The 15,464-nt window shown below is 38.0% G+C and overlaps 3 protein-coding genes across 3 annotated transcripts; all 3 read left to right on the plus strand.

Annotated features, from left to right (window-relative positions):
• slc25a11 (solute carrier family 25 member 11) lies at positions 1-4,684 on the plus strand. Its single transcript, XM_056747038.1, has 8 exons — positions 1-199; positions 1,672-1,824; positions 1,973-2,179; positions 2,298-2,388; positions 2,653-2,743; positions 2,957-3,056; positions 3,223-3,274; positions 3,798-4,684. Exons 1-8 carry the CDS (start codon positions 123-125, stop codon positions 3,951-3,953), a joined length of 927 nt encoding a protein of 308 aa, XP_056603016.1. The 5' UTR covers positions 1-122; the 3' UTR covers positions 3,954-4,684.
• A 987-nt stretch (positions 4,685-5,671) lies between these two features.
• spag7 (sperm associated antigen 7) lies at positions 5,672-8,764 on the plus strand. The gene is made up of 7 exons (XM_056747039.1): positions 5,672-5,839; positions 6,587-6,654; positions 7,251-7,339; positions 7,448-7,532; positions 7,638-7,727; positions 7,907-8,063; positions 8,150-8,764. The coding sequence occupies exons 1-7, from the start codon at positions 5,755-5,757 to the stop codon at positions 8,266-8,268; spliced, it is 693 nt and encodes a 230-aa protein (XP_056603017.1). The 5' UTR covers positions 5,672-5,754; the 3' UTR covers positions 8,269-8,764.
• A 379-nt stretch (positions 8,765-9,143) lies between these two features.
• Positions 9,144-15,288, plus strand: rnf167 (ring finger protein 167). The gene is made up of 10 exons (XM_056745599.1): positions 9,144-9,360; positions 11,276-11,387; positions 11,607-11,687; positions 11,780-11,920; positions 12,111-12,198; positions 12,341-12,431; positions 12,586-12,691; positions 12,971-13,064; positions 13,218-13,298; positions 13,714-15,288. The coding sequence occupies exons 2-10, from the start codon at positions 11,295-11,297 to the stop codon at positions 14,130-14,132; spliced, it is 1,194 nt and encodes a 397-aa protein (XP_056601577.1). The 5' UTR covers positions 9,144-9,360; positions 11,276-11,294; the 3' UTR covers positions 14,133-15,288.
• Positions 15,289-15,464: the final 176 nt, after the last annotated feature.

The raw sequence follows: 15,464 nt of genomic DNA on the forward strand, positions 1-15,464 counted from the left end.
GTCTAACGTGCGCGGCCCCCTCGAGTCACCTTGCTGTACAGATCTGCAGCTGTGTCGCGTCGCAGCGGAACGGGGCGAAGAAGCGAAGGTGTCCTACAGAAAGCCCGACAAACCCCGCAGCCATGGCAGCCGCAGCGGACAAGAGGAAGCCCAAGACTTCACCCAAATCTGTTAAATTCCTCTTCGGCGGTTTGGCGGGGTACGTATGCAGCTGCGCGTTTAGCCATGCAGAGGCTTCTAATGCATTGGTTTGATTTAACGTTAAACGCATTAACTGTTGTTGATAAGGGGTCGTTTATTGTTGTTATTGATGGTTGAACTGTGTTGTTAACGTTGCTTGTCGGATCGTTTTACCTCGCGGTTGATGTAAATGAAGCTACAGGCCCGGAGGAAGCTTCGCGTCCATCTGAACTTCTCCGTTAAATGTCACGGACGCGCGCGGCCGTCCTGAGAAAATCGCTGTCATCGTTTATAACAAACCTTCTTTTTAATTATTAAATCACTAAAACACAAAACAAATACTTAAACCTTTATAACCAGAATCATAGAAATGTTCTTAATATGAGGGTATAATGTCAAAGGTATAATATTACACAAACTGCCATAAGAGCTAAAAACTCAAGAGATTGTTCTTAACTGTAATGTCACAGATGTTCATTTTATACATTTTATGTTGCCCTTTATGAAGGTCACATAAAAAGATTGGATTTTGGCTGGCTGAATCCATTTAACACACCAACATTCTTATAGATATGCACAAAGTTAGACAAAAAAGATAACATATTCGTCACGCTATTACAAAATATTAGTTAAATTGACATTTTTCATGCTACAACCGACATTCTGAAGGGTTTCGATCAAAAATCGATTGATAAATATTGCAAGTCAATGCAAAGACGCGCACATGAAACGTTGAAAATATTTGAAATTTTGTCTCACTATTAATTAAAACTTTAATAAAGATTGCGGTACACGATCATTCACGTGTGGTGTGAAATGAACCCAGCATAAGTCATTTGAGATGGATCGTCATTGCAGGGCGGAAGTGCATTTTCAGATTTTATCTAAAGATTATGAGGGTACATGAATTTGAAAAAAGAAAATGACCCACATTGATACGCTATTTACTATAGACGCTGCAATATTTCATGAAAAAATAAGAAACGTCATTATTAATTTCACTGGGACTTTAAATGTGTTATGGACACAAGTGCTGGTTATGAATGTAGTATAAGTGAGACAAAACAATTTTACTCGTATGACTTGACCTAATAATGTGCACATTCCTTGTAGGTGTTTGGAATAGGATATCCAGATGTATTTGACAGGCTGTATTTACACTTAATTACAGAAAAAATTTAAATGTGAAAGGATTTGGGCATGTTTAGACAAACATGAAACTGCAGACACAAGGCCCTTGAATCACAAGAGTGCAACTCATAACATGAGCTTAAAATGAGCCAAAGTCTAAGCACACAAGAATGAGGCTTCAGTGAAAGGCTTTTATTAAAGAAACAGCCCTCCTATTGGATATTCTGTCAGCTTTATCAGAACTTGGATTGAGATTTTATACTAAAATTGTATCACAAGATTTTGTGTTCTGAACAGTCGGCCACTGTAATGCAGGATTTCAACTTTTATGTACCAATCCACATTGTTTCTGATTCTCAGGATGGGGGCGACCGTGTTTGTGCAGCCTTTAGATCTGGTGAAAAACCGGATGCAGCTCAGCGGTCAGGGCTCCAAGGCCCGCGAGTACAAGACGAGTCTGCATGCCGTGGCCAGCATCCTTCGCAACGAAGGTGTCGGTGGCATCTACACCGGGTAAGAAACCGAGACGTGCTTCAGAGGTGTGATGAGGAAAAACAGATGTCTTGAAGATCTCTAGCCACTAATTAGTAATAAAGAATTAAATGTATACCAACTTTTAACAACAGAAAAGGTCTCTTCATTCCCATCTCGTCCATTGTAGACTTTCTGCCGGTCTGTTGAGACAGGCCACCTACACCACGACACGCTTGGGAATCTACACAGTCCTGTTCGAGCGCATGTCTAAAGCAGATGGAACGCCTCCCAACTTCTTAATGAAGGCTTTGATAGGCATGACCGCTGGGGCGACAGGTGCGTTTGTCGGGACCCCGGCTGAGGTGGCGCTTATCCGAATGACGTCTGATGGACGGTATGGATGAAACTGCCCTATTGAGCAGCTTTTGCAGTTTTTGAGTGAAAGAAAATTCAAGTTTTGGTGAAATGTAGAGATGAAACGTCAGTCATTAATATGAAAAAATCTTCTCCAGGTTGCCTCCAGAACATAAGAGGGGTTATACAAATGTCTTTAATGCCCTCATCAGGATCACAAGGGAAGAAGGAATTACTACACTTTGGAGGGTAAGTGTGTGTTTGTGTTTGAGGGTGTGATTCTAAACAAATGCACTTTTGGGGAACATCCAAAACAGTGTGTATAGTATGCGAAAACATAAACATAGACAATTCAAAGAGTTCTGACGTTACATATACATTATGTTTTGGTTTACGTGTGATGTTTTCTACTTATATATTTGCAGACAGTTTTGTTTGTATACATGCTGTGTGTATTCTGTAGTATTGTGAAACTGTATACTGTAGTATGACGTGTGTGTGTTTGCGATTTAGGGCTGCATACCCACCATGACCAGAGCCGTTGTAGTGAACGCAGCACAACTTGCCTCATACTCTCAATCCAAACAAGCTCTCCTGGACTCTGGTACGAACGTTTTACGTCTTTTATCTTATCAGTTACAGTTTTGTGGTATCAGCCCTGCTGTAAAATCCAACTCACCTGTCCAGTCCTATAGATGTGTATTAATGATTAAATCCGTCAAGTTTCACTTTATATTGTATTTTTATTTGCTATCTGCGGTTTATCTACATTCAGTGTATGTACATTTTGTTCTGATTGAACTCTGTTTCTCCGCAGGATATTTAAAAGATAATATTCTGTGTCATTTCTGTGCCAGTATGATCAGTGGACTGGTCACCACAGCAGCCTCCATGCCAGTCGACATTGTGAAGACCAGGTACCATCAACATCCTTGTTCCAAATCCTGCCTTTTATCTAAAGTGATTGGCAGTTTATCCAAGGCCTAGAAAAGAATAGTAACACTAAAGAATAAATATGAATACATCACCTAAATGTATAATCAAGTGTATAAATGGTAACGTATTGCTTTCTGTTTTGAAAAGAATTCAGAATATGAGAATGATTGACGGCAAACCCGAGTACAAGAATGGATTGGTATGTTCTTTTTATCCCTCTCGTCATTCCCGTTACTGACTGTTTAAGAAACTGATCTCAGACAGCTGGAGTTGTGACCTTTCAGTAACTTCGCGCTAACGTAGAGAGACTGAGAAATTAATAGGGTTCGAGTTTCAGGAGAACCAAAGACATAAGTATTTAATTTGTAGGTTTTGTAACAAAAGGGACATTTATACTAAAAGTGTTCAGTTAAAAAATACTTGTAAATATGCTAATACAATAGTTTTATGAAAGATTATTTTTATTATGCAAACATAACTATTCATGTTGCTCTTACTGACATTGGGGGATGTGGCTTTGCTTTTTTCCAAGTAGATAAGACAAGTTAGTTCTACAAAAGTTTGAAGAAAGTCCCTTAGCTCTCGTACACTTATAATGACTTGAGTCATAATAATGGGGCCAGAATAACAAAGAATCACATTTTAATCTAGACAAGCCCCACTTTCTATAAGCAAAGTTATTGCTGTAACTCTTTGGTGTTTTTCCTTGTCTTTCTCTGTAGGATGTGTTGGCGAAGGTCATTAGGAACGAGGGATTCTTTAGTCTGTGGAAGGGTTTTACTCCGTATTATGCTCGCCTGGGGCCACACACAGTCCTGACCTTCATCTTCCTGGAGCAGATGAACAAGTTTTACAAGATCTATTTTCTTGATTCATAGATGGAACATTTGAGCCAGCAATGGACAGCACGAGTGCAAACCATTTCTAATGGGCCAGTGTGTATGATCGTCTGCAAACGCCATTTCTCAACATGCTGTTTTTCCCTCACATCTCTAGAATAGTTGTTGGTTTTGAAGGCTGGTGATACACACTGGCTCAAGGGCGCTGCTGTAGTGGTAACTGCGATGGACTCCTATTTTACAGACTGTAGCTGACCAACTTAAATCCTAAACTGGCCCTTTCTGTCTTCATGGTGTGAGGGGGGAACATTCACACCAGTTGTAAACCTCATTTTCTTTTTAAAGAATTATATTTATATAATTCCACTCCACAACCTTCACTCTTAAAGTTTTACAGTTCTCTAGCTTTACTGATGTGTTAACAGCCGCTGCACAACAATTTATAAAACATCTCTTTAATTCCTTGAATTTTTTTTCATAATGTGTTTTTATTCATTTTCAGATGAACATTTGGTAAAATATTCACAAATAACGCGGTAGTACAACAATGGTGGTCTACCATAAAATACATTGTCATATAGCGGTGACCGCCTGTGAACACTCGTTAAGACCCACCAAAACTCCTTCCAAATAAGACAAAGGCTTCCTTAATAATTGTTATTTTTTTCTAATGTTGAGCATAATTAACTGGTCATTGCGGTATGATGAAGAACACAAAGTATGAAAAGGCCAAGGCCTTACCCAATCTATTAAAGACTGAGTCTAAGAACTTTGATCTCTGGTGCTTATGATAAGAACTGGACATGAGAATATTATTACTACACATTGATACACCTTAGTTTAGTATTACGGATTCATTTTAAAATCGTGAAAACATTAAAGAGTTTACAGCTATAAGACTTATTAACTAGACAGTGTGTAGGGAAGATGAAAGATTTCACAATATTTTTACTCTTAGATTAATTATTGTATTGATGAGTTCTCTTTTTAAGTTTTAATGGTTTACTTAGCTATTTATGAATTAGAAATGTCTCTAAAGTGGCTAAATTTCAGTGATATTTGGAAATATTGTGTTGTTAATATAAACATTTACATTCATGCCTATTGAGCTTTTCAAAAGAAACTTGACAGTAATAACATAATAGTAAAAGTTTGATATCACTGCTATTTTTAGTTTGTATTTTTACAGAACACTCTGCTCTAAAATACGATTATGTTAAGGTTATATAATTCTGAGCACAGTAATCAAAAATATTCATTTACATTTGGCGTTTGGCAGACGCTTTTAACCAAAGCGACTTGCATTGCTTTATCCTATAGATTTTACAAAGGTATTTGCAATCCCCTGGAATCGAACCCACAACCTTGCTATTACAACTGAGCTACAGGAAATATTCATAGTAAAGAATCATTTTATAAGCCACAATGCTTCAATTGGGGAAGGATAGTTTATTATGGAAAAAACAAAACCTGTTAAGTGAACATTTACGAATCTATTCAAAGAGGTTTTATGTAGTAGTTAAAGTTATATTCCTCCATATCTATAAAACAAACCCTTCACATTAACCCTACTAACTTCACAACACATTTAGAATGGAACCAGATACTTTATTCGTCTTTTGCTTTTATATATATTTTCTTTACTAATGCTCAAACAAAATTACAAACTACATTTTTAATTACAGACAATAGCATATCTGCATTCATGAATGTAACTTTTTTTACACAAATCAGACTAGCGTGGAAGCGCTGACGTCATTTTGAAAGCTAGCGATCTGACGACATTACCCACAATGCATTTTTAGGAGCGAGTTTCCGGTCAGATTTACACAGTCCAAAGATGGCGGACCTCTTGGGCTCGATCTTGAGCTCGATGGAGAAACCTCCAACCGTTCACAACCAGGAAAGCCGGCGGAAAGCTAGAGGTAGAGAAATTCTAACTTTAAACCCAACAAGTACAACGCATCGTGGCTTAGAAGACGAAACCGAGCAGGCGTGTTGGTTTACGAGTAAAACTTGACAATTATCCGGACGCCCTCTGCGGCACGATCAGTAATAAAAACAACCAATCGCCGTGTCGGAAGTTAAATGTGCACGCTCATTCGTCATCTCTGAGTCCATTTACTGTTGTTTAAAATCCCCATGACGTCACAGCTGGTTTGTTGATAGCTGAAAACGAAATAAAAATCAGGGATGTTTTAGATACATGTGTAGACTGTATTTTATTAGCTTTTTATTCTCAGAATGATAATTATACAGCTATTTTGAATAGTACATTAACCCTTTGAAACCAACAAAAAAGTGCCGAAATGTATGTTGTAGGATAATGCAATTCTGTATTTTTTTGGAGGAGATGTTAATCATGTAAATAAACTAATTATAGCAACTGAAAACGCAGTTCAATGTTTCTTTTGAAGAGAACATATTAATTTATTACATATTAATATTAATTAATTTAGAACAAATGTTATTCTTATCCAATTACAAAATGAACATTAACACCAAATGTATAAACATAAGCTATATAACCTTAATATAGAACTCATAAATCATATGTAGCATATTTTTACAGAGGCTATTAACATCCAGTCAGATTTAAGATTTTTAAGAACTTTTGAGTTGGATAGTGTTTATTGTGATCATTTATTCTCAACCGTACCTTTACAATACAGAACAAGAAGCCAGGCTGAAGAAGATGGAGGAGGATGAGAAGAGGAAAAAAGCAGAGTTTCGAAAAAAGGTTTGTCTGCCGTTCTCCTTTTGTCTAACACTCTTGAATGGTGGTTTAAATCTGAAAGAATATTTTTTTTATTTCACTCATGTTTGCATGTGATAATGATAGAACACACCATACCATACATGTAGTGTCATTCTGACATCATGTGCGGGATAATGTACAGGCAGCCGGTTGTTATCGCAGAAATAAGGCCGATCAGGACCAGATACTGAAGGGGCTTGCTGGCTGCTGTTTGTACATTATCCTTCTTATAACACGATTGCTAGTCATATGAGAAAAAAACTGGACAGGAAATGTAAATTTTTTATATTTTATTATTTCATTTGACCAAAAGCAGACCTTAGGCGTGGAATTTCTTTTTACTTTGGGTTTTATGGTAAGAACAATGTTCAAATGTCACGAACAGGCAATTTGGTTTAATCATTTGTAAATATAATGTCGTATATGTTATTAAAATGCATATTTATATTTCATTATCAAAAAAACCTGTCAAAATGATTTGCTGCATCCGGGTCACAATGTGTTATTAGTGTTTGATTCCAACAAGCGGTGTTATAATAAAGGATAAAATATTATAGCCTGTCCTATTTTTTTTTCAGATGGAGAAGGAGGTGTCACACTTCATTCAGGACAGCACGCAAAAGAAGAAGAAGTATAAGCCAATGGGCAAGATTGAGCGAAGCATATTGTGAGTTTCAAATTTCATCTCTATCTATTCCCCAAACCCCTCCTCTTAAAGACTTTTGTTAGGCTCAGTTTTCCAGGTTCTGCATTTTATCACCTTCATCTGTTCTAGGCATGACGTGGCAGAGGTGGCAGGCCTGACCTCTTTTTCCTTTGGCGAGGATGAAGAAAGCAGATATGTCATGCTGTTTAAAAAGGTAAGCAGGTCTAGCAGTCAATTGTTTTTTTTACAAACATTTAAGCATGCTGTATTTCCCCTCTGTATTGCTGTTTATTGTTCTTTTGATTGGTTGGCTGTGAAGGAATTTGCACCGTTAGATGAGGAACTGGAGGCGTATCGTAATGGTGAGGAATGGGATCCACAGAAAGCCGAGGAGAGACGCAAGCTAAAGGTAAGAGGACATCTATACTTTCTTAGAAAAGAGACAGACGGACAGACAGACACTCGACTACTGTAATTATCCAGAAACAAAATATAAACAGATCTATGAAAACATGTATTTTACAATCGGATGTCATCTATTGTTTTCAATTGCCTTCCTGAGCATGTTGTTTTTGGCACCTTCCACAGGAGCAAGCCGCATTGGAGATGGAAGCGTCCAGTCATGCTCAGAAGAGGCCTGTTTCACCCAATTCAAACTACAGAGACAAATACAGCCATCTGATTGGGACATCTGCAGCTAAAGACGCTGCCCACACTCTAGAAGCCAACCAGTCATACGGCTGTGGTGAGTATTCAAACAACTGGCCTTCACTTCTGCTGGTGTGCGATGTATGTTTACCCACCTTCGGATCGCATCTCCTTTTCCTACAGTCCCTGTGGCCAATAAGAGGGACACGCGCTCCATCGAGGAAGCTATGAATGAGATAAGAGCCAAAAAACGGCTGAAGAAGGGTGAAGAAGAGGCAGCTAGCAGTGGAAGTAATGTGTGAGAAAGATGTGTGTGTGTGTACATGAACAAGAATTGTTATGCATAGTAGAAGGGTTACTGGATGGTGTTTTACTCTATAACAATGTTTTACATAAACTAAACTTTACCTGTCAGATTTAGTAAAGGTGAAATATTATGCACATAATGGCAGTCCAGAACTGCAACTGTACCGTTCAAGGCTTTTGACTCTGTACCCTTCCCAAATTATGTGTTTTAGAGCTTAAAATGAGCATTGTTAGAAATATTTGGTGTTTAAATGTATGAATTCCTTTTTCATTTTGGCCTGGTCATTTCTACTTGCTCTATGTAAAAGAAACTTCTTTAGAATGTTTTAAGTTTCATTGGTAGTTGTGTTTCAGTGGCACAGTCAGGATATTTATTGCCTTTTTGTATCTGTGATAGTCATAATCTAACCCCATTGCCATTTTAATCATTTTGTCTTGCGCATTTTAAATCATGAGATGTTTTTTCAATAAAGAAGCTGTTGTTTCTCTTAACTTTTGTTTATATTATTTTTACTTATTTTGTTTCCCTTATTTAGATCTTTAGAATTTTTCAGATTTTGCAGAAGGCTTATAAAAGGCTTATAATACTATATTGCTTGATAGTTTTCTCTGCTGTTAATTTAGGTCACAGAATTATTGATGAATTAAGCCATAGATCCGAATCGTTTTAGATGCTTTTAAAAAACAACCTTTTCATTGCAAATTAAATATATTTCGATTTTTTATTATATTAAGCATGTATAAATATCGTTTTCATCACATGAATACTTGTTTACATTTGTCCATCCCCGGCAGTTTCACCGTAGGCCACCAGGTGGCCCACGAGCCTCAGTTTTAGCAGCTCTCGCGAGATTCGCAACTTCGCATTTCTCATTGGCCTAACAGAACCGTAAACAAACCGGCGGTCATTATTCCAGGAAGGGACGAATCGCCGAGAACTGTCCCATCGGATCGATGAGTTACAGGGTTCGAGAAGGAACATTTTGAGAAAACAATCGCCGTGTAACAACGAGTCCGTGTATAATAAAGGAAGGAGGCGGGCGCGAGACGTTAGCATTACGAGTGCTAATCCAGCTACCCGACATACAGTAAGTGAAGACAATCACAACACATGACAACGAACTCTACGTTACATAACAGACGACACTTTGGTGTTTAAAACTACTCGTATTAAATTTCAGAAACATTGTGGTGTAGTTGAGAACGGAAGGTAGTTGTCTTCATGTGGAAATGGACGCTTTTCGCTCTTTAAATGTTTGACTTTCCGTGTGTCAGGTGACGTACGAAATCGCGATGACATCTGAACATAATCAATAATCATGAAAATGCAGTGAATGTTGAATGTGCAGTTTTTGTACTGTTGATAACGTGACACAGATTGCTAGATAACACTCGTTTAGCTGGTTTATGAGGTGATATGCATTTGCTTAACAGAACGCATGTGTCAGCACGAGAACACACATGTAAAGCACGAGAGTGCCATAAACAATGCTTTTATTTTCAATAAAGTTATAAAAGTACTCAGAGTTAATAATGAAAATTTCAACTAGAAATCTTCACGTTTTTTACAAAAACATTGCACATCATCAATGCACTCATAGATCATAAATGAATTTGCTTTATGTTGTCAACGTTTGCTGGCTGATGTTTATTGTTGCGAAACAAATGTAGGTCGGAAATGTTATGACCTTTTGAAAAGCATATTCTAGGTTTTGATCGATAGCCATCATTGTTAGACAGTTTGACATGATAATAACATCAGACATGTTCGGTGGATGAAAATCTCTTACTTGCCCTCCACCCACAATACTCTTAATGGAATACAGGTCACCCAATAATGAATCATTTACTCATCCTTATGTTGTTCAAAACCTGTATGAAGTTCCTCTGCTGAGCACAAAAGAAGATATTTTGTACAACGTTGACCATCAAGTAACGTTGACCTTAATTTTATGGACACAAAACCACAGTGACACAATATCTTCTTTTGTGTTCGTATGCGGAATTCGTATTTCTGGGTAAACAGTCCCTTTAAAACATGTCGGATCATCAGACACACCCAACAGGCATGGGCATGTCTTATGTATTGCCATTTTGACGTAGATCATTGACCAAATCATTGAATTGAATGAACATACATTAAGTTTCACATCCCACATTTGTTAGGCGACATTTTTGGAGTTACACCCGTTTGGTTGAACAAGATGGGAATGGGGACAAACAATCTTTTGCTTTTGAAAGGGACTTGATCACTCTGTGAATGTGCCAATTCTTCGTCTGTTTGGTTTCACTTCCTTGAGGGTTAATGACTCATCAAAATACCAGTTTCCTCTCAGTTTAACAACAGCTAAAATCAGTTAAGTGCTTTTAAGAGTCCCGGTTGGTTAATTATTTCTTGGTAAGATGAGCTTGATGACCTTCTTAAATCAGCACTTGGATTTGACGCATTTATTAGGACAGGGTTTGTGTTTTAGAAATGCTTTGAGATATGAAATTAACCAGGATGTAAACTAAACGCCCCTTTTTTTTATTAAAGGTAAATCAAGGGATTATTAAAAGATTCTACATTTAGACCATTACAGCCACTCAAAATGTGTATTTTAAGTTTACGTGTTACAATAGAAATATTTAAAAATGAAAATGAATAAACTAAAACTGCTATTTGAGGGATCAACAATAGGGTTTCTTCTTACCTATTGCCTTGTATATATTCTCACAAATTTTAGATTTATGTATGTCAGAGGAAATATTTTTGTATTTAACAAGCCCATTGGTCTTGATCCTCAGCTGTGCAGCTACTCAAACTAAATCTTGTGAGCCATCTCGAATAATTTTTTATCCATTAAATTGTGTTTATATGAGATAATGAGATAGACAGTGGTGACTTTACTAGTATGAATTCCCTCATGCTTTCTGTTTTCATGCTATTGATGTTCCAGTTATATAGACAGTTATAACTCAGTTATCACGGATCAGTTCTTAAAGTGTTGTTTGTCTCTGTAGGTCTTCAGTATAATTCAGGATGGTGTATGTGGGGACTGGACTGGGCGTATTAGGCATTTTGGTCTTTTGCTGCACTTTGGCTCCCTCTCCTGGACATGCTTACATCTACGCTGTGAGTGCTTGCTTTATAGGACACTAGTGTTGCTTTTTTTAAATAATGTTTAGCTTTTTATTGTGGCAAAAGTTTGTTTATTAGATTGAGATTTCCATGCATTTATGTCTGAGGATATGTTATTAAACCAGGCGAATTCTAAGCCCGTGGGTGATGTTTGTGGTTTTGCGATGAATGCATATTGTCAGCGTCGCTGATGGCTTTTTTTGTTCAATGCAGCATTATAGTAACATGACCTCCATGCTGTTTGAAGATCTTCCTGCTCTCTTTGGCTCTTCTCTGCCAAAAGATGGACTCACGGTAATGATCACTTTTCAGGTCAAATGATCAAATATCGTGCAATGTGTCTGACTGCATTTGAGTGACTCTTTCTCTGTCTCTCTCTGCCTCAGGGCATCCTTGTTGAAGCTCGTCCTCAGAACGCATGCATGCCGATAGATCCTGCCCCTGTGTCACCCACACCCTCAGATCCCAACAGCACTACCAAATACATCGTCCTCATTCGGCGCTATGACTGTAACTTTGATATCAAGGTTGACGTTGTATTTAATTCAATAAATATAACTTGAAGAAAGAAAAATTAAACTTTATACATCTTTCCTCCATTTGAAATGGAAAAAATGAAGACAAAAAAGGCCAGCATTTCTAAATTATGGCCAATACTATGTTTGTTCATTGTGTAATGATTTTTAGAAGTGAATGATGTTAGTATTTGTGTCGTAGGTACTACATGCACAGCAGGCCGGTTTCAGTGCAGCTATAGTACACAACATGTACTCAAATTCACTCCTCAGTATGGGCTACAGCAACGGTAAGAGACACACGGAGAGAGATCCTGTTGAGCACCGATATTGTTTCATTAATGTTGCTCATAGTAAAATCATACTTTGAGGTGTTAATTATAAGAAACTGATGTTGAGACTGTCTGTTTGATGGGCTGTCTTTATGTTTAGACACACTTGCTAATGAGATCGAGATTCCCTCTGTGTTCACAAGTTTCTACGCCTCTCAAATACTGCGCACCTTTATCATACCAGAGAAAGGGTGAGAGTATCATGCATAGCCTACATTTGTTTTGTACAAAAACGTATATTATTTGATTAGTTTGTGTAAACACCTGTCAAAACATTCCTTAGAAAATCATCATTAGCATCTTCAGGAATGTTTGTGTGAGTAACTTGAATTCTCTCTGCTACAGGGCTTTTGTGATTCTCAAACCAGAGTTCTCCTTCCCTCTCTCATATTATCTCATCCCTTTCACTGGAGTGGTGGCCATAATCATCCTCGTCATGGTCATCATAATGGTCAGTACATGTCTTATATGCTTTGAATATTATTTTGCATTAATATTCGAACAATAAAATAATATATTGTCTTTATGTGTGTAAATGAGTAAGTTTAAATCTGTATGACCTGTGTAGGCTGTTCTTTCTTATTTCACTGAAGCGTGTTGTGGATGTTTGTGTCCACGGAACATTGCTGGAAACTTGGAGCCCTCACTAGAATTGCTGAGTTGACCAGAATCATCTGTCATTGTCTGTAAATTCAGAGCGGCTGATGATGTTTTTATTTGTGTCGTTCAGATCGTCCGGTGCGTTCAGCACAGGAAGAGACTCCGGAAAAACCGACTGTCCAAAGAACAGCTGAAAAAGATCCCCACGCACAAGTTTGTCAAAGGTGAGCCACATGCGACAGCTTGAAGTTTTACTTTTTGGTCAAACATTGGTGTATCATAAAACTGAGGTGCATTTGTGTGGTTAGACCTAGAAACCAATGTAGATTTTAAAAAAGGTGAGTCAATTCAGTTCTTCTGTTTTTTTATTATTTTAGGCGATAAGTATGACGTCTGTGCCATTTGCCTGGATGAATATGAAGAAGGAGATAAATTGAGAGTTCTGCCATGTTCGCACGGTAATTGAGCCGCTCGACCTTCTGTGTGTTTGCATGTATTTGCATTTAATGATGAAAAGTACAGCAGCAAAAAGTATGTGGAGGTTTGGTGTGTTCAAAGAAACTTCTGACAAGCGAGTGACCTTTGAATTGGAAATGTCATTAATTAGAATTTATAACACTTACAACTGATTTGAAATGCACAAGGAACTTGTCAAATCATTTTCCACAATTATTGAATGTCATCGGCTCTTATGCTTCGGACCCTTTTCTCTTGCCGTATCTTTTTATAGTGTTGTGTTCTTTTGCCATGTTAAAGTGAAGTTCCGCATGCTTTGGGACACTAACCTAATGAATCAATAATGACAATTTTATGTTTAATTTCTAAAGTATCATTCATTTGTACTCTACTTTGTACTTTGGTCCCATCCTTTAGCCTACCACTGCAGGTGCGTGGACCCCTGGCTCACCAAAACCAAGAAAACCTGTCCCGTGTGTAAGCAAAGGGTTACCCGTTCCAACCCGGAAAATTCAGAATCTTCCGATTCCGACGAAGAGGCGGCGCCACGTGAAGCCAATGAGGAAGAGGGAGGAACAAGCGATGCGGACTCCGAGCGCACCCCTCTGCTTCGTCCCTCCAACCCTGCATCCCCCTTATCCTCCAGCCCGTCTACAACTTACTCCGCCACGGTGACAACCTCAGCTCAGTGCCTGCAGCATGACGTCCCCCTCCTGGGCTGCGAGGAATACTACTCGCCTGTAGAGGACATAGACGAAGGTGATGAGAATGAGGAGGGTCAGGCCTCAGATAATGACACCACAGAGCTGATTGGAAGTGGCACTGTAGGAGTCTGAGAGGTGTTTAGTAAAAGCAACCCTTGTCGTTTAGGGTGTTACTAGGTTGTGTTTTCTCAAAACAACAAATCTTTACTTTCACAGCGGTGGGAGCTGAATGGGTGAAAATAACACCCTTTACTCATTTTGACACTCAGCTCCAGTCTCACTGTGACACACACCCGCACCACTTTTAGGTAGCTAGTGTGATCGACACTACACTTCAGATGTGCGACAAATTTATAGATTCTCACACAAAGTTGTTTCCACCTTTTCACTTCGGTGTGGTTTAATAAAGTTTTCCAAATTTGGGCCCATGTTCTGATTTAGGGTAATGTAAAACTACTTGGGTTAGTTTCGTTTGCTCACTCTTGTGTCGTTCCAAAGCTGTATCATTTTGCTATCTTCTGTGGAACACGAAGGGAGTTTATTTTGCCAAAGCTCTCAAATCTCATTGACACTTTTGTTTTTCAAACGTACATCATCTCCATCCATTATGGTTACATGTTTGTAAAATATGCAGAAGTGCTGCTGTCATTTTGAGAGCTGTAGCGAATGGGAAGATAATCACAGAGTCTATTTCATGTTCCACCACTGAAAAACAAGTCATACAGGTTCAGAACAATATGAGGGTAAGGATCTTTTTTTTTTTGGTGAGCCATTCCTTTAAGTTGGTGGATCGTTCCTAGCCACCATTAATGTGCAATACGGACAGGCTGCCAGTTTGTAAATTAAGAGTTGTATTTTCTTCACGTATTCAGAGGCCACACAAACACCAATGCAGGCTTCTGAGTTTGCGTCTTTAATAACCAACTTATTTTAATGATCTTTTTTTATTGAGAAAACTTCAGACCGACAGACTGTCACTCTATGTTTAATACTGACATATTTACCATACTAGCTGCTTTTTCAGTTTGCTCTCTTTGTGGCTGACAGTAAATAGACTTCATGGCGATGTGTATACTTGTTTTCATCCTTTAACTGTCTTGTTAGATTTTATGTTTCATCATTAATGAATAAGAAATGTTTTGTAAACTAAAGGAACCTGTGCCTGTTTTCCCCCAATCATCATTTAGATCATAGTGTATGTAAACATTGAGTCCTTTATTCTAAATGGCTTTGTTGATGATTGATTTAAGACTGTACTATTGCTGCCATAAAGTCAATTTTCGCTCTATACAGTGTCGAGTTGTCATATTTTAGCCGGTTTCAATGCTCTCTTTGCATTTGGAAAAACATTTAAACTTTTGTATATTACAAAGGTATAAACAGGAACAAACTTTGTGCATGTATCAAAGCTGCCCTACATCTGAATGACATTGAGATATTGATCTGAGCTTCTGTGTTTAAGGG

The sequence above is a fragment of the Triplophysa dalaica genome, chromosome 4, assembly GCF_015846415.1.
Source record: "Triplophysa dalaica isolate WHDGS20190420 chromosome 4, ASM1584641v1, whole genome shotgun sequence".
Taxonomy (NCBI): domain Eukaryota; kingdom Metazoa; phylum Chordata; class Actinopteri; order Cypriniformes; family Nemacheilidae; genus Triplophysa; species Triplophysa dalaica.